The 18218-nt window shown below is 37.4% G+C and overlaps 1 protein-coding gene across 4 annotated transcripts in view; it reads right to left on the reverse strand.

The window, feature by feature from the left end:
- The window catches only part of LOC138758958 (protein unc-13 homolog A), a 290629-nt gene that overhangs the window by 249052 nt on the left and 23359 nt on the right, over positions 1-18218 (reverse strand). The window contains exon 1 of one of the 4 annotated variants that reach the window (XM_069928636.1): positions 10709-10811. The exons of the other annotated variants lie outside the window; for them this stretch is intronic. Coding sequence (XP_069784737.1) covers positions 10709-10748 — 40 coding nt within the window. The 5' untranslated portion in view covers positions 10749-10811. Of the gene's footprint in view, positions 1-10708; positions 10812-18218 lie in introns of those variants that run through there. 4 annotated transcript variants of the gene reach the window in all.

An 18218-nucleotide genomic window follows, 5' to 3' on the forward strand; every position in this document is an offset into this window, starting at 1 on the left:
TCGTGCCGCCGTCGCTCTTGTCCTCGTGCCGCCGTCGCTCTTGTCCTCGTGCCGCCGTCGCTCTTGTCCTCGTGCCGCCGTCGCTCTTGTCCTCGTGCCGCCGTCGCTCTTGTCCTCGTGCCGCCGTCGCTCTTGTCCTCGTGCCGCCGTCGCTCTTGTCCTCGTGCCGCCGTCGCTCTTGTCCTCGTGCCGCCGTCGCTCTTGTCCTCGTGCCGCCGTCGCTCTTGTCCTCGTGCCGCCGTCGCTCTTGTCCTCGTGCCGCCGTCGCTCTTGTCATCTGCAGAGGAGAAAATCCAGCCCAAGTCTCCGATGTCAAGGTAGGCCCACTTCTTTCAAACCTTGCGACTTCTTTTAAGACCAATTTTCTCGATGTTGGAGACTTTTCCTTTCTATCAGCATAGTTAAAACTGTTCAGGAAGGGTTCATACTAAATTTTGACTATCGAAATTTTCTAAAAACTTATTTGTCCAATTATTAATGAATTCTCCCAGTGAAACATATTCCCTCATCCTTCACTCACACCATCGCACCACACCCTCAATTTTTTAAAAAGATCTCATGCAGGAAAAAACAATTACCGTAGATAGGCATCACATTTGGATGGACAAAGTTGGCCATAAAGGCCAGTTTTTGAATTGTAATTAGCAATAATTTGCATTTTTCCCTTCCAAAAATTATTGACAGTTTGAGTTTCTGACATGAGTTTGCAAAATTGCATGTCATACAGCACACATGTCAAACTCTGGCCCGCGGGCCAAATTTGGCCCGCAATATAATTATATTTGGCCCGCAAGATCATTTCAAAAATGTATTAGAGGTGGCCCACCCTGCAGCGAGAGCCAATGCTGTTTTTTGGTAATGTCACCCCTACCATCCTCCCCCTTCATTGCACATCCTTCCCCACCCCCTAACTATCCCCTCCCCCCTAAAACCACCCCCCTTAAAAGATGGCCAGAATATTCTCAAAAAGGAATCCAGAATGGTAAAGTTCCACAAACCTTCTGCTGGGAATCCTAACAACACCTGGGCATCAGATCAACGGGGTGCGGAGGGAGCAAGAGTGTTGCAGGTTGACCGTGCAAACTTTGAGAACGGGGAAAACAAAATTGTAACACGAGAAGTCTGTCGATGTCATCAGCCGGCAAACCAGTTGGAAGGCTCCCCGCACAATCAGTCACTTCTCCCACCTGTCGAGCGTTGCGGCAGATTGGCAAGCGCCTGTGATTTCCTGTCGGCGCGACGGACATGGCAGGCTGTGCACGGCCCCCGCTGTTCCGCAAAGGCTGATCGGCAGCACGCTGGGCCTGAGTAAGCAGGGGTGGGCAGAGGGTGTAGGTGAGGAGTAATGGGCAGGGGAAGTTATGGTGGTGCGAGGGGCAGTTAGAGGGAGGGATGAGTAGAAGGAGGGGTGGATAGGGAAGAGGTAAAAGGGGAGGGGCATGGCGAGTAGGGGAGGGGTGATTAGAGGGTGAGAGACGGGTAGAGGGAGGAACAGGTTGAGGGGAGAGGCAGTAGAGGGGCGGGTATAGGATGGGGTGGGTAGAGGCAGAGCGAGTGGAGTGAGGGGTGAGTAGAGGTTGGGTAAAGGACTGGTCAGGTAGAGGGATGGTGGGTCGAGGGTGAATAGAGGCCTAGAGCCTGAGGAGTGAGCAGGAAATGCTGAGTCCTGATGCAGGCCAAAATGGACACAGCCTGTGAATGCTGACTACATCTCCACAGGGACCAAATACGTTTCCCTCAGGTCAAGCAAAGGGTGAACTTGAGCTACCTACTCCTGACCTGTAACATTATCCTCTTAAAGTTATATCCTAAAGTTTAACATAACATGTGTTGAAAGAAGAGAAAACATACAGATGTTGTTGAAAATTTTCAATAAATATTTAGTTCGGCCCTCGACTTAGTCCAAGTTTTTAATTTTGGCCCTCCGTGAATTTGAGTTTGACACCCCTGTCATACTGGATCAACTCATATGCAATAAGTGGGATCGTTATTCAACTGATGCAAATATGTAATGGAAAATTTAAGTTTTCTCCAAACAAATATTTAAAATTTCTATTTAATGCAATCTAAAACAATTCAGCAAATAACACTGATATAATGAATGGTATAGATTACTGGTAGTTTGTATCAGAGATGCCAGCCGCCCCAGTGCTGATGCCCCGCGCCAGGGGACTGTCAGGCAGCGGGGACTGCTAGGCACCTGAAAGCTATAAGCCAATTTGCCTGGTGCTGCTTTCAGGTGCAATGGGGGATTCTCAGAGCTGGAGAATATACCTACCCGAGGAGGGTTAGGTAAGTGCTCCTTCTGGCTGGGTTCGCCACTTTCAGGTGGCCACCTGGCAGCTGCATTGGGGTAGAATAGGCGGCCTTACAATCAGGTATTCTGGCCACCTGAAAGTGGCTATAGTTCCCAATAGCATAAAGAATGCAAAACAGAAGGGGAGTCACGTGATGGAATAGTGGCCGGTAGGGTAAAACCAGCCCTCTCCAGAAAAGAAGAAAAAAAGTCAAGAAAAGACAAAGTTCAACAAATATAAAAGAAATAATAGATAAGGTTGCAGAGAAAAGAAAGAAGATGGCACCCAAGAAGGAAAAAGTAAAAACGGGAAAAGAAAGAAAAGACACCGGAAAAGAAAGGAGAAGGCATTACCTGCACAAAGGAACAGGGAGCCATCGTGGCGAAGAGCGCCCGATCTCCAAGGTTGGTGTCGGCCCTGCGGAGTTGCGGCCCCCCCCCCCGACCGGTGGACTGCAAAAATGACTCTGAGCCAACGAAAGTGCGCAACTGCGCATGCGCGAGGAGTCACACACGAGTAGTGCGCAATCGAAGGTAAAGAAAAACAGACAGGAGGGGGGCTCAGCCAAGGAGCGGGCAACCACGGCACGACCACCTGAGGGATGCCCAACACCAGGACTCTCAGCTGGAAGATGAGGAAAGCGGCAGGAGAGGGAGTGAAGTACCAGGTGAGAAAGAAAGTTGATGGGGTGAACGGCAAGAGGAGCAGCAGCAGGAGGCTCGACAGATGAGCCAACAGCAAGAGGCCAAGCAAGAAGAGGCCCGACAAAATGAGACAAGCAACTCAGAAAAATCAGAAGAGACAAAGAGAAGACAACACAAACACAGGTACAGACACAAGAAGAGGAAAAACACGACCAAGATCTTCACAGAGAAATAGAAGGTAAAACAGATGGACAGAATATAGATAAAGCTTTTTTTGAGGAACAAATGAGAGCATTAAAAGAATGGTTGTCATTAGAATTTATTGCAATTAAAAGAAAAATGATAAGATAAAATGCAAAGTTTAGAACTAGTCATGACAGAAATAGGGAAAAGAGTAGAAAATGTGGAAGAATGAGAAACGGCTGTAGAAATGGAAGTAAATGACAAGAGGAAAATTGGAAGAAAGTAATAAAAAAAATTAAAGAGACACAAGAGTTGTTATCTCAGAAAATTGATATGTTGGAAAATTATAGTAGGCGAAACAACATAAAAATAGTGGACCTGAAGGAAGATGAAGGAGGTACAGATATGAAGGAATTCATAAAAGAATGGATCCCGAAGGTCCTGGGAATGACAGAAATGCAGGAAGAAATGGAAATAGAAAGGGCACACAGAGCACTAGCTCTGAAACCACAGATACATCAAAAAGATCCATTTTAGTAAAACTTTTGAGATATACAACAAGAGAAAATATACTGGAGTGGGCAAGGAATAAAATTAGAGTAGATAATAAACCATTGGAATACAAGGGTCAAAAAATATTTTTTTTACCCAGACACAAGTTTTGAACTCTTAAAGAGGAAGGAGTAAAATCAATCCAATGGAAAAAAAGGTTATAAATTCATGTTAAGACATCCAGGTGTGCTTAAAATATTTATCCCCAGGGAGCAAAAGAGACTGTTCTCAGATCCGGAGGAAGCACAAGAATTTGCAGAACACTTGCAGGACAGAAGAGATGAATAGATGTAATAAGAATGAAGAACGGGAATAAAGTATATATAAAGATGTAAAAACAACGCATATGTGATTAACTAAAGAAGGGAAAGAGAAAGAAAGAAGTCAGGGAAAAAAGGGAGAACTTGGTTATATGTGTAAAAAAAAGTGTTTTCTGGGAGGGGTTGGGGGGGGCAAAGAGAATAACCGTCAATGCGAAATCAGTTGATGCTTGCGAACAGGATCGCAATCCAAATGGAAAGGGGAGTTGTGGTTGCCTGGCAAGGGATAAGGTGCAACTCAGAGGGGAGGGGGGGGGGAGGTATTTGGGGTTAAGGTAATATTGAATGTGGGAGTTGTTGGAGTATTTTATATTGTAAAAATGTTGTCATACATTGAGATTAAAAAGGGAAAACTGAGAGATGAAAATGGGAAAAAAGGGGATGGTGGTGGTGAGGAAGCGGAAATGAGGTGTAAAAAGGATATGAGATGGCCATGTTGAACTATATGACTATAAACATTAATGGAATACATAACCAAATTAAAAGGAAGAGGGTATTAAATTTACTGAAAAAAGAAGCGGAAATGAGGTGTAAAAAGGATATGAGATGGCCATGTTGAACTATATAAACATTAATGGAATACATAACCAAATTAAAAGGAAGAGGGTATTAAATTTACTGAAAAAAGAAAAAATAGATATAGCATTTGTGGAGGAAACACATCTAACTGAAGTGGAACATAACAAATTAAAGAGAGACTGGGTAGGACACGTAGCGGCAGCATCATATAATCCAAAAGCTAGAGGTGCAGCTATATTAATTAATAAAAATGTACCAATCAAGATGGAGGAGGAAATAATAGATCCAGCGGGGAGGTATGTAATGATAAAGTGACAGATATATTCAGAATCTTGGAATTGGCTCAATATATATGCATCTAATGAGGAGGATCAAAAGTTTATGCAGGATATTTTTTTTTGAAGATTGTAAATACGCAAGGAAATATATTGAGAGGAGGGAATTTTAAACTTAATTTGGATCCAATGTTGGATAAAACTGGACAAAAGACAAGCAAAAAGAATAAAGTGGCCAAATTTATCAATGCAGGAAATGAAACTTGTGGATATATGGAGGAGGCAACACCCAAGAGAGAAGGAATACTCATATTATTCGAGTAGGCATAAAACATACTCAAGGATTGATATATTTTTGTTGTCAGCCCATATTCAAGGGAGAGTTAGGAAAACTGAATATAAAGCTAGATTACTAGCTGATCATTCACTCCTGTTATTAGCAATAGAACTGGAGGACATCCCACCAAGAACATATGGTTAAACTCCATGCTACTTAAAAGGCAGGAATTTAGGGAGTTTATTGAATGCCATATTAAAACATTTGGAATTAAACACAGGATCAGTGAAAGACAAATTCATAATATGGGATGCAAAGAAAGCCTTCATTAGAGGGCAGATAATAAGTTATGTAACTAAGATGAAGGATTACAATCGGGAAACAGAACAGTTGGAAAGGGAAATAACAAATACAGAAAAAGAATTAGCAATAAAGGAAGATACAACTAAAAGAAGAGAATTGACAGACAAAAAAATAAAATATGAAACACTACAAACATATAAGGTGGAGAAGAACATAATGAAGACAAAACAGAAGTATTATGAGCTAGGAGAAAAAAAACGCACAAAATACTAGCGTGGCAGCTTAAGACAGAACAATCTAAAAGAACGGTATTGGCATCAAGGAAAAAGGACAAACTAATTACATATAACCCAATGGAGATCAACAAAAATCTCAGGGAATTCTACGAACAACTCTATCAAACTGAAAACGAAGGGAAAGAAGACAAAATAGATGAATTGAACTACCGAAATTGCAAACAGAGGAGCAAAATAAATTAATAAAACCATTTGAAATAGAAGAAATAAAGGAGATATTTTTAAAAAAAACTACCAAACAATAAAACAGCGGGAGAGGATGGACTCCCAATAGAATTCTATAAAACATTTAAAGACTTATTAATTCCTCCTCTCCTGGAAGTAATGAACCAGACTGAAAAAACACAAAACATACCAGATTCATGCAAAACAGCAATAATTACAGTAATACCAAAGATGGGGAAAGATCCACTAACACCAGCATCGTATAGACCAATATCTCATCAACACAGATTATAAGATAATAGCTAAACTATTACCAAACAGATTGGCCGACTGTGTACCAAAAATAGTAAAACTAGATCAAACTGGATTTATTTAAAAAAAAAAGACAAACGACAGACAATATCTGTAAATTCATCAACTTAATCCATGCATTACAAGGAAACAAGATGCCAAAAGTGGCGGTTGCTTTAGATGCAGAGAAAGCCTTTGACAGAGTAGAATGGAATTATTTATTCAAAGTACTACAGAGGTTCAACCTACCAGAGAAATATATTAATTGGATTAAAGCATTATATAAGGGACCATTGGCGAAGGTGACAGTAAATGGATATATATCAAACCAATTTAAATTAAGCAGATCAACTAGGCAGGGATGACCACTATCTCCCTCACTGTTTGCGTTAGCTATAGAACCACTGGCAGAACTGATAAGAACAGAAATTAAAATAAGAGGGATAAAAATAAAAGAGAAGGAATAAAAAAAATCAGTCTATTTGCAGATGACATTATAATATACCTAACAGAACCAGAAATATCAATAAAAGAATTACATAAGAAATTGAAGAAATATGGAGAAGTATCAGGGTACAAGATCAAGGCAAATAAAAGTGAAGCAATGCCAATGAATAATGCGGATTTCACAAAGTTTAAGAATCACCATTTAGATGGCAAACACAAGCAATTCGATACCTAGGTATACAACTAAATAATAATCTCGGCCATCTATACAAACTAAATTAATGAAAAAATTACAAGACGACTTAGAGCACTGGAAAGACTTGCCACTAACACTGATAAGAAGGATAAACTGTATTAAAATGAACATCTTCCCAAGGATAGAATACCTATTTCAATCATTACCAATTCACCCAACAGAGAAATTCAAGGAGCTAAAAATAATAAAGAAATTCTTATGGAAAGGGGGGGGGGGAGAAAACAGAGGATAGCACTAGATAAATTAACAGAATGGTACAAACAAGGAGGCTTACAACTACCAAACTTTAAGAATTATTAAAGAGCAGCACAATTAAGATACCTATCAGATTTTTATCAAACAAGGGAAAAACCAGATTGGACCAGATTAGAGCTAGATAAAATAGGGGAGAAGATACCTGATCATATACTATATAAGTGGGATGAAAAACTGGTGCAACATTGGAATTCACCAGTATTGCACCATCTGCTCAACATTTAGAAGAAGATTCACATAGAAAGGAATAAAATAAATTATCAACTACCAAAATTAAAATTGACACAAAATCAAATAATCCCTTTCACAATAGATAACCTTTCCTTCAGAGAATGGGAGAGAAAAGGGATCAAAAGAATAGAAAATTGTTTTTCGGGAAATAAATTATTATCTTTTGAAGGACAAATATAATATAACTCATGATACAATGTTTGCATACCACCAACTGAAAACCTACTTGAAGGACAAATTGGGAAACAGTCTGAGGTTACCAGAAGGAAGCAATTTTGAATATGTGATTACAGACACAATGATAATTAAAAGATTTATAACAAGCATGTACATCAAACTGCAAGAAAAGGAGAACGAGGAAACAAACTGTAAACCTAAACAAAAATGGGAACAAGATCTAAACAAAGATAAAGAATGAAACATGGGAAAAGCTATGCTCCGGAACTATGAGAAATACAATAAACAAGAGGTTACGCATGATACAATATAATTGGTTACACAGGCTATACATCACACCTCAAAAGTTAAATAAATGGGACCCAACAGTATCAGATAGATGTTTTTGCTGTAAAAAGGAAACGGGAACAACAATACATGCAATTTGGGCAAGTGAAAAAATTTTGGGAAGATCTAAACCAGATATTAAATAAAATCACAAAAAGTAATATACCAAAAAACCCAGAGATCTTCCTTCTAAGTAATACAAGAAATAAAGAATTTGGACTAGATTTGGATGGAGCACAAAAAAGATTTATTACGACAGTCCTAGCTGTAGCAAAAAAATGTATTATGTCAACCTGGAAATTAAAAGACAACTTGAGAATACAACAATGGTACATAGAAATAAATAAATGTATTCCATTAGAAAAAAATAACATAATTTGAGAAATAACCACAATATTCGAACAAATATGGGAACCATACATGAAACACAATAGAGAAATCCTACCACGGACCTCCACCACCTAAAATGACAGAAGGAGAAGACAACAAAATGAACCGACCCAGTTTGTAAAAGTAAAAGACAAAAATTTCTTGTTTATTTTTATTAAGTGACGACATTGTTTAACGGGTTTAATGTATCATATAGATTGAACTTTGAATAAATGGGGAGGGGGTGAGGGAGGGAGGGAAGGGAGAAAAGGGGATAAAATGACACTGTATATATTCAAGAGAAAAATGCCTATGTATTTTGGTCAGTATGGTTCATAGTGTGAAAAATAAAAAAAAATTAAAAATAAATAAATAAAAAGTTAAAAGATTTGGATCCAACATTATCAGATAGATGTTTTCACTGTAAGAAGGAAATGGGAACAACAGAACATGCAATTTGGGCATGTGAGAAAGTGGAAAAGTTTTGGGAAGATCTAAATCAGGTATTAAATAAAAATCACAAAAAATCCAGAGATCTTTCTTCTAAGTAATATAAGTAAGGAATTAGGCCTCAAATAGGATAAAGTGCAAAAAGGACTTATTATGATAGCCTTAGCAGTAGCAAAAAATGTGTAATATCAACCTGGAAAATGGAAGAGAGCCTGAGAATACAGCAATGGTACATGGAAATGAATAAATGTATTTCATTGGTAAAAAGTAACATACAATTTTAAAATTAAGTCACATTATTTGAACAAATGTGGGAACCGTACATGGAACATAACAGAGAGGGGTTGCCTCGGACCTCCACCTCCTAAAATGATAAGAAGACAAAACGACTTGATCCAGTGTGTAAAGGTAGATGACACATTTTTCTTGTTTATTTTTCATTGTGTGATGACATTGTTTAATGGTTTTATTGTACATGTTGAATATTTATTGGTTTTGGAGGGGGGAGGAGGGGGAAAGAGAGAAAATGCCACTGTGTATATTTAATGAGAAATGTTTGTATATATATTGGTTGATATGGTTCACAGAGTGAAAAATAAAAAAAAATATTTAAAACAAATAACAAGCAAATCAATTTTTTGGAACAGTAAAAATGACCACTGCTCTCCATTCTTGGTGAAAACATGATGTTTTGAGGATGCAAATCTCTCACAGCCTGAGAGTTCTCACAAAAACAAGTAATGCTTGTTGAAATTGCCCTTTCCTTGGACAGAAAGTAAATAATTACTAAAGATGGTAAACCGAAATAAAGTAGGGGGGGGGGGGTGAAAAAAAAAATCACATTTTACTACTGCAATATAATGTTTTTTCCACAAAGCATGCCATCATCCCACTCCCAGATACATATACATCGGTGGGTGGAAGAAAAAATTAGCAGACGAATTGCAGGTTTGACTTGTTTGATATTTAACAAGTTATGCAAACAAGAGGAAACGCACAGAAATGAGTTATTGGTTATTAAAATAATTTACTACATGCCAAATGCTCACAGGTACATTTTGACAAGGATTGATCTCTACTGCATTGAATATTTTGCCATTGCTAACTGAATTATTTAAATCAAATGTAACACCAATGGAAGCACAATTGGGAATTGGTTAAAAAGCACTCTGCTTTTGAAAATTACTGAAAATGTTTAAGGTTAATAATTGATGACATAATACCATTAATTGTTTGAAAGGGAGGTCAAATTAACACTCAAGGGAGGAAGAAACAGAACAAAATTATTTAATAAATACCAGCACAAACACATTGAACCAAATGGCATGTTTCAAATACTGTGCAGAGATTAGGTTTCTGCTCAGTTTTAGTTAAATTCATTCTCTTGCTAACAAGCAATGAAAATTAAAGACAAATATTAGATTCAAAAATTAACTCTCAAGATCACTGTGCAATAGTGCTTTTTAAAAATAATTGACTAAATAATATGGTATGCATTAGACAAAAAGGATACAAATTTGTTGGGAAGCCAATATGGAAAGACAAGCAACCATTCCCTGTTAAATTATATTGTGGTTTACTGCATTATCAGGGATAGGAAGGTTATTGTGAGGATAATTAACTAGAAGACAATCTGAAGTTTCTACATTTATATTTTCACAATTGCTGAACAGTTGTGTAACTTTAGCAATCATCCAAGCTTCTGTACACCTCCACATGGAAGTGGGTTCATATCACCATAATTATTATTGGACTAATGATCCAGAAACAAGTTCAATTCCCAACACAGCAGCCAAGGAATATAAATTCCGTTAATTAATTCCAGTAACAAAGCTACTAAATTAAAGTTACTAAACTGTGATCATGTCAATGAGCCTACCAGATTGTTGTTAAAAACCCCATCTGCTTCATTAATAATCTTTTAGCATCTTGTCCAATCTGGCTAGGATAATGTGGTTTGACTCAAGTACTCTCCAAAATGGTTTACCAAGTCATTCATTTCAAGAACAATCGAGATCTGGACAACAAGAACATTTATTCCAGAATGTGATTGAATTATTTAAGATTAAATTACCATTGGATCCATTAATTTTTTTTGTTGGGTTATACTGCATCTTTAGTTACTTGTTTGGGGTTGGATAAGTTTCAGATGGCATTTGTTCATTTAGCATTAGCACGGAACTGTATTGCGATTACCTGTACATGGAAAGATAATGTGGAATTAAATATAACCCGCTGGCATAATGAGTTGAGATCCTGTATTATATGGAGAAAATTACATATAACAATTATTCTTTTTTTGTTCAGATGTGGTCACCTTATATGAAATTTATGGGTTTGGAATTATCTTAATTTTATTTACTGCAAGTTTGACATATATCAGTTAATTACATACGCAGTGTGATATGTTTTTTTTTGCTCCCCTTGAGTGGTCTGTTGTGTGTGGGGGGTAGGGTGGTTTTGTTTATTTCTCTGTCTCTTTTGTTTGTATTTTTATATGTATTTTAAAATTATAAATAAAGTTTTCAAAAAAAAAAACCAAGAACATATTTAACTTTAAAAATCCACTGAGGATAAAGAAATTGTGGTTAGAAATTCTGCCATCTTCACACTTGTTGCCCTCAGCAACTAAACCAGACAAAGCAATGCCAATCTATTTCTCCCCCCACTTCCTCCCAATTTGCTTATGCATCAAATTCCATTTCAACTCCATCCTCTTGTGAAGAGGAACAAGTCATCCATTCTATACTTAATCACAACCTTTGTATCTACAGGTCTTAGTATACATCCCCAATAGGCCACAACATTTTGTTGAGCCCACAGAAAGGAATCCCAAATATTGAAGATGGGCTCAGACCCATTAGTTATATATCTTTACCTCCTAAGGACACTGTGAGACCTGCTGAGTTCCTCCAGTATTTCTGTTTTCACTACAATCGCAGCTTCTGCAGAAGTTAATTGGTAGTTGGTAATTTCCGTGCTTCACCTCAAATATTTTACATGACTGCTTATATTTAATAGAATTTAGAATAAAATTATAGTGTTCATACAATGTTAAAATTTGTACACATCTATTAACTGGTGTAGATTTGTTGAAAAAAAATTTACACAACTCCCAGTTGAAACAGCACACTAGTCAAAGTGGTAATAAGTAAAAATATTGGTTTAGCAATCTAAGAGCATTGGTCAATCCCAAATAAAAAGACACTTTAAAAAATTCAAATGTTTATGCTTGGCACAAATTGGACCAATCTCCAAAACTTTACCTCACTATTAGAGGATGAACTTCAAGCATGGATCAGTACATGGAACTATGACGTTGTGCCATTACTGAAACTTGGCTGGAGGAAGGGCAGGATTGGCCAATGCAGATACTTAGGAAAGCTCAAAGGGGGCATGTGAAGACCTTGGCATATAGGATTAAGGAGAAACACATGTATTCAATGTGTATGTGAAGAATAGAAGGATAACAAGGATTGAGGTGGGGGCCACTAAAGGATAAAGGTGGCAACATGTGCCTGGAGGAAGAGGAGGTCTTAGAGGAGTCACGCGATGGAGTAGTGGCCGGACGGTGAACTCCAGCCCTCTCCAGAAAAGTCGGGAAAAACGAGAGAAAACACAAAGGCACAGAAATAAAAGTTACAGAAAAGTGAGTATAAAGGTGGAAAGAAGATGGCGACAAAAAAAGAAAAGTCGAAAGCAACGGTAAGAAGAGAGGAAGAGAAGACAAAGGAGGAAAAAGGTGAAGGCCTTACCTGTCCGAAGAGGCCCGCTGCGGAGAGAGAAACCCGCTCCCTCAGGTCGGTAAATAATGGACTACAAAAATGGCTCGCAGAGCCGAGCAAAAGTGCGCAACCGCGCATGCGCGAAGTTTCGCGCATGCGCGATGCGAATGAAAAAAAACACACCGACGGGAGGGGGGACCAGCTGGGGAGTCGATCTCCACAGCCGGCAACGACAGCTGCAGAACACCTGCAGCAAGAAGAGACCACAGAAGACAACAGAAACAAGATAGAAGAGGAGGAAAGGGCAACAAAGAAACAACAGATGGCCAACCCAGAGGAAGAAGAAGAGGAAGAGTATGGTGAAATAGAAGAAGAAAAGAGAGGCAAGGTAAAGGATATACTTGCTCTTATTAGAGGATACATGGAATCATTTAAAGAATGGCAAACACAGGAATTTAAGGATTTAAGAAAAAGAATAAACAACACAGAAGAGAAAATAAATAAAATGGAGATGACCTTAACAGAAATGGGAAAGAAAATGGACAAGATGGAAGAGCGGGCAGTAGCAGCAGAAATGGAGGTAGAAGACTTAAAAAAGAAATTGGAGAAATCTAATAAAAAAACTAAAGAGACACAAGAACTACTAGCTCAAAAAATAGATACAATGGAAAACCATAACAGAAGAAATAACATAAAGATAGTGGGCCTTAAGGAAGATGAAGAAGGCAAGAATATGAGGGAGTTTATAAAAGAGTGGATCCCTAAGACCCTAGGATGTCCAGAACTACAGCAAGAATTGGAAATAGAAAGGGCACATAGAGTATTGGCCTCTAAACCACAACCACAACAAAAACCAAGATCGATTGTAGTAAAATTCCTAAGATATACTACAAGAGAAAAGGTACTGGAGAAGACAATGGAAAAAGTAAGAGAGGGCAACAAACCACTGGAGTATAAAGGGCAAAAAATCTTCATTTATCCAGATATAAGTTTTGAACTCCTAAAGAAGAGAAAAGAGTTCAATACAGCAAAGGCGATTTTATGGAAGAAAGGGTATAAATTCATACTAAAGCATCCAGCGGTATTGAAAATATTTATTCCAGGACAACAAAACAGACTATTCTCGGATCCAGAAGAAGCACGAAAATTTGCAGAACAATTACAAAAATAGACTGAGGGAGGAAGACGGGTAATGAGAGTTAAGATGATCACAATTGATATGTATGTGGGTAAAGACAAAAATAGACTGAGGGATGAAGACGGGTAATGAGAGTAAAAATGATCACGATTGATATGTATGCGGGTAAAGAGGTATAAGAGTGAATAGAGACAAGGAGCATACGTGAATGTATCTGTACTTAGAGGAAAATATAGATAGTATAGACAAGAATTAATAAGGGAAGGTAATGGAATAGAGAGAATAAGGAGGGAATTAAAAGAGTGACCTTTGTGACATATGAAAAGTGAAATCTTTTCTGGGGGAGGCGGGGTGGGGGGAAATAGCGGTCACTGCAAAATCAGTTGACGCTTGCGAGTGGATTCGCAAATCCAAATGGAGAGGGGAGATGTGGTTGTCCGACAAGGGATAAAGGACAACTCAGGAGGTGAATGGGAGATTGGGAATAAATAAGATAGAAATAGGAGAATAAGGAAAATGTTGGATGTTGTAGGAATGTTGTCTTATAAAGAGTTGAAAATAAGAAAACAGAAATGGAAAAGGAGGAAAGGTAATGATGGAAAAACGGAAAGAGAAGATAAGCAAAATATAAAAGGGCTACGCTGAACTATATGTCTTTAAATATTAATGGAATACATAACCAAATTAAAAGGAATAAACTACCAAATTTAAATGAATAAATGTATTCCATTAGAAAAAAATAACATATTGGTTAAGAAATAATATTGAAATATTCGAACAAGTATAGGAGCCTTACATTAAATACAATAGCGAAAACCTACCGGGGACAAACATTACCTAAGTTGATGGAAGGAGAAGGAAAGAAAAGAATGGACTCAGTAGAATTTCTGGTGTAATTTTGTTGAATGACAACATTGTCTGACTGGATTAATGCAACCTAGATGGTATACCTAAAATGGATGAGAGGGGGGGTGGGGGGGTGGTTTGGGAGGAAAGGGGGGGGGGGAGAAAAAGTCACTGTATATGTGTGAAAAAGAAATTGTGTATATCATGGCTAATGTGATTTATGGTGTGAAAAATAAAAAAAAATTTAAAAAAAAAAAAAAAAAAAAAGGAAGAGGAGGTCTTAAATGAACACTATGCTTCAGTATTCAGAAGAAGAAAAAAGGACCTTGATCAAAGTAGGTTGAAATAGAACAGGCCTATGTGCTGGGCAATGTGAAGATTAAGGAACAAGAAGGGTTGGTTCTTCTAAAAAACATCAAGATTGACAAGTCCCCAGGGCCAGGCATGAGACTATGGTTGCTGTGGGAAATGAGAAGAGATACAACTAGGGCAGTAGCTATGATCTTTAAATCCTCTTTGGCTGCATGGGAGGTGCCAGAGGATTAGAGAATGGCAAATGTAGTCCCCTTGTTTAAAAGGTAATAGGGGATTTACCAATAGATGGATTAATAAAAGTAATTATACAAGAGGGTGGCTCCACAGCTTTTATGGACACTTACTGGAAGCACCAACACCACATCCAGCCTCTCTTCCCCCCCCCACCTTTCTTTTTGTTTTCTGTATTTCCCTTATTTTGGGGGGGGTGGGGGGAAAGAAACACTATGCAAGTAGATTGCTGGGAGATGTTGATATATTCTGTAACTTTTTTTGTTTTTTGATATATTCTGTTATCTCCTTGTTTATTGAAGGAAAACAAAAAATAAAATATTCAAAAAAATTAATAGGGTGAATCCTGGAAATTTTAGATCGGTGAGTCTTATGTCAGAGGATTCTTAAGGATAGGATCTATGAACATTTGGAGAAGTTCAGTCTACTCAAGGATGGTCAGCATGGCTCTGTGAAGGGAAGGTCATGCCTCACGAGCATGAGCTTTTTTGAGGACATTAAAAAAAGACACTGATGAGGGTAGGGTGATAGATGTGGTCTACATGGATTTTAGCAAGGCATTTGACAAGGTCCCCCACGAGAAACTCATCCTGAAAGTCAAGAGGCATGGAATCAATGGAACTTTGGCTGAGTGGATAACAAAAAAAAAAACCTTTCTTCTCTGGTGTCTTCCTAATTTGGAGGGATTATTCCAGTGGTAGTATAACTAATCTTTTGTACAGGTTCAGTGAAACTGGCAATACCTCATGTTCCTTCAAGAAGGGGAACAGGGATAATTTATGGTTATTTGAACAGAATTTTCTCATTAGAAAAGCATGGACTTATTGGAGATTGCCAATATAGCTTTGTGTGATGAAAGTCCTGTTTCTCAAGTTTAAGAAAGGATAGCTTGGAAAATATTTGAAGGCAGAATGAGAGTAGTTGAGACAAGGTGCTTTGAAGGAATGCTTGAATCAATTAGAATCATATGAAAAACAATGACCATTTTAAATTTACATGTATAAGTTCGCTGTTACGCATCACGTAGAAGACTTGCTACAACCACTTTACTTTCATTCATTCTGACGGAGTAATTGCATTGCATAGCAAAGAAACAGAGTCCTGGCCTCCCATGTCAATGTTTTGGTTTTTTTTAAATTTTTCACACTATGAACCATATTAACCAAAATATACACAAACATTTCCCTCTTGAATATATAGTATCATTTTCTCCCCTTTATTCCCCCCCCTCCCTACTCACTAAACGTTCAACATATACAATACAATAAACCCATTAAACAATGTCATCACACAATGAAATTAACAAGAAAATTGTGTCATCTACTTTTACACAGTGGATCAGGTCATTTCGTCGTCTTCTCATTCTATCATTTTCTCATTTTAGGGTGTGGAGGTCTGTGGTAGGCCCTCTTTGTTGTGTTCCTCATACGGTTCCCAAATTTGTTCAAATAATGTGACTTTATTTTTTAAATTATATGTTATTTTTTCCCAATGGAATACATTTATTCATTTCTATGTACCATTGCTGTACTCTCAGGCCCTCTTCTGATTTCCAGGTTGACATTTTACATTTTTTTGCTACAGCTAAGGCTATCATAATAAATCTCTTTTGTGCTTCATCCAGTTTGAGGGCTAATTCTTTACTACTTATATTACTTAGAAGAAAGATCTCTGGATTTTTTAGTATATTGCATTTTGTGATTTTATTTCATACCTGATTTAGATCTTCCCAAAACTTTTTCACTTTCTCACATGCCCAAATTGCATGTACTGTTGTTCCTGTTTCCTTCTTACAGCGAAAACATCTATCTCATACTGTTGAGTTCCATTTATTTAACTTTTGGGGCATGATGTAACCAATTATATTGTATCATGCGTAACCTCGTGTTTTTTTTTAAATATTTTATTTTTCACAACATAAACCACATTGACCATAATACATACTTTTTCCTTTTCAAATATATACAGTGCCATTTTCTCCCCCCCACTCCCTCCCTCCTCCCATCCCACCCTCCCTACCTCCCCTGCATCCATTTGAAGTACAAAATCTAAGATACATTAAACCAGTCAAACAATGTTGTCATTCAATAAAAATAAACAAGAAATTCCACTGAGTCAATTCTTTTCATTTCTTTCTCCTTTCGTTAATTTAGGTAGTGAATGTCCCCGGTAGGTTTTCTCTATTGTGTTTCATGTAAGGCTCCCATATTTGTTCAAATATTTCAATATTATTTCTTAAACTATATGTTATTTTTTCTAATGGAATACATTTTATTCATTTCTATATACCATTGTTGTATTTTCAAATTATCTTCCAATTTCCAGGTTGACATAATACATTTTTTTGCTACGGCTAGAGCTATCTTAACAAATCTTTTTTGTGCACCATCCAAATCAATTCCAAATTCTTTGTTTTTTTTATGTTACTTAGGAGGAAGATCTCTGGATTTTTTGGTATATTGTTTTCTGTAATTTTATTTAATATTTGGTTTAGATCTTCCCAAAATTTTTCTACTTTCTCACATGTCCAGATTGCATGAATTGTTGTTCCCATTTCTTTTTTACAACGAAAACATCTGTCAGATACTGTTGGGTCCCATTTATTTAACTTTTGAGGTGTAATGTATAGCCTGTATATCCAGTTATATTGTATCATACGTAACCTCGTATTTATTGTATTTCTCATCGTTCCAGAACACAACTTCTCCCATGTTTCCTTTTTTATCTTTATATTTAAATCTTGTTCCCATTTTTGTTTATTTACCATTTGTTTCCTCATTCTCCTTTTCTTGCAGTTTAATATACATATTTGTTATAAATCTTTTGATTATCATTGTATCTGTAATCACATATTCAAAGTTACTTCCCTCTGGTAACCTCAGACTGCTTCCTAATTTGTCCTTCAAGTAGGATCTCAATTGGTAATATGCCAGCACTGTATCTTGAGTTATATTGTATTTATCTTTCATTTGTTCAAAGGATAATAATCTATTTCCTGAAAAACAATTTTCTATTCTTTTGATCCCTTTTTTCTCCCATTCTCTTTTTTTTTTTAAATTTTTTTATTTTTCACACCATAAATCACATTAGCCATGATACACACTTTTTCCTTTTCACACATATATAGTGAGATTTTCTCCCCCCCATCTCCCTCTGCCCAACCCACCCTCCCACCCATCCATTTAAGGTATACAATCTAGGATACATTAAACCAGTCAGACAATGTTGTCACTCAACAAAAATACACCAAAAATTCTACTGAGTCCATTCTTTTCTTTCCTTCTCCTTCTATCAACTTAGGTAATGATTGTCCCCGGTAGGTTTTCGCT

The sequence above is a fragment of the Narcine bancroftii genome, chromosome 3, assembly GCF_036971445.1.
Source record: "Narcine bancroftii isolate sNarBan1 chromosome 3, sNarBan1.hap1, whole genome shotgun sequence".
Taxonomy (NCBI): domain Eukaryota; kingdom Metazoa; phylum Chordata; class Chondrichthyes; order Torpediniformes; family Narcinidae; genus Narcine; species Narcine bancroftii.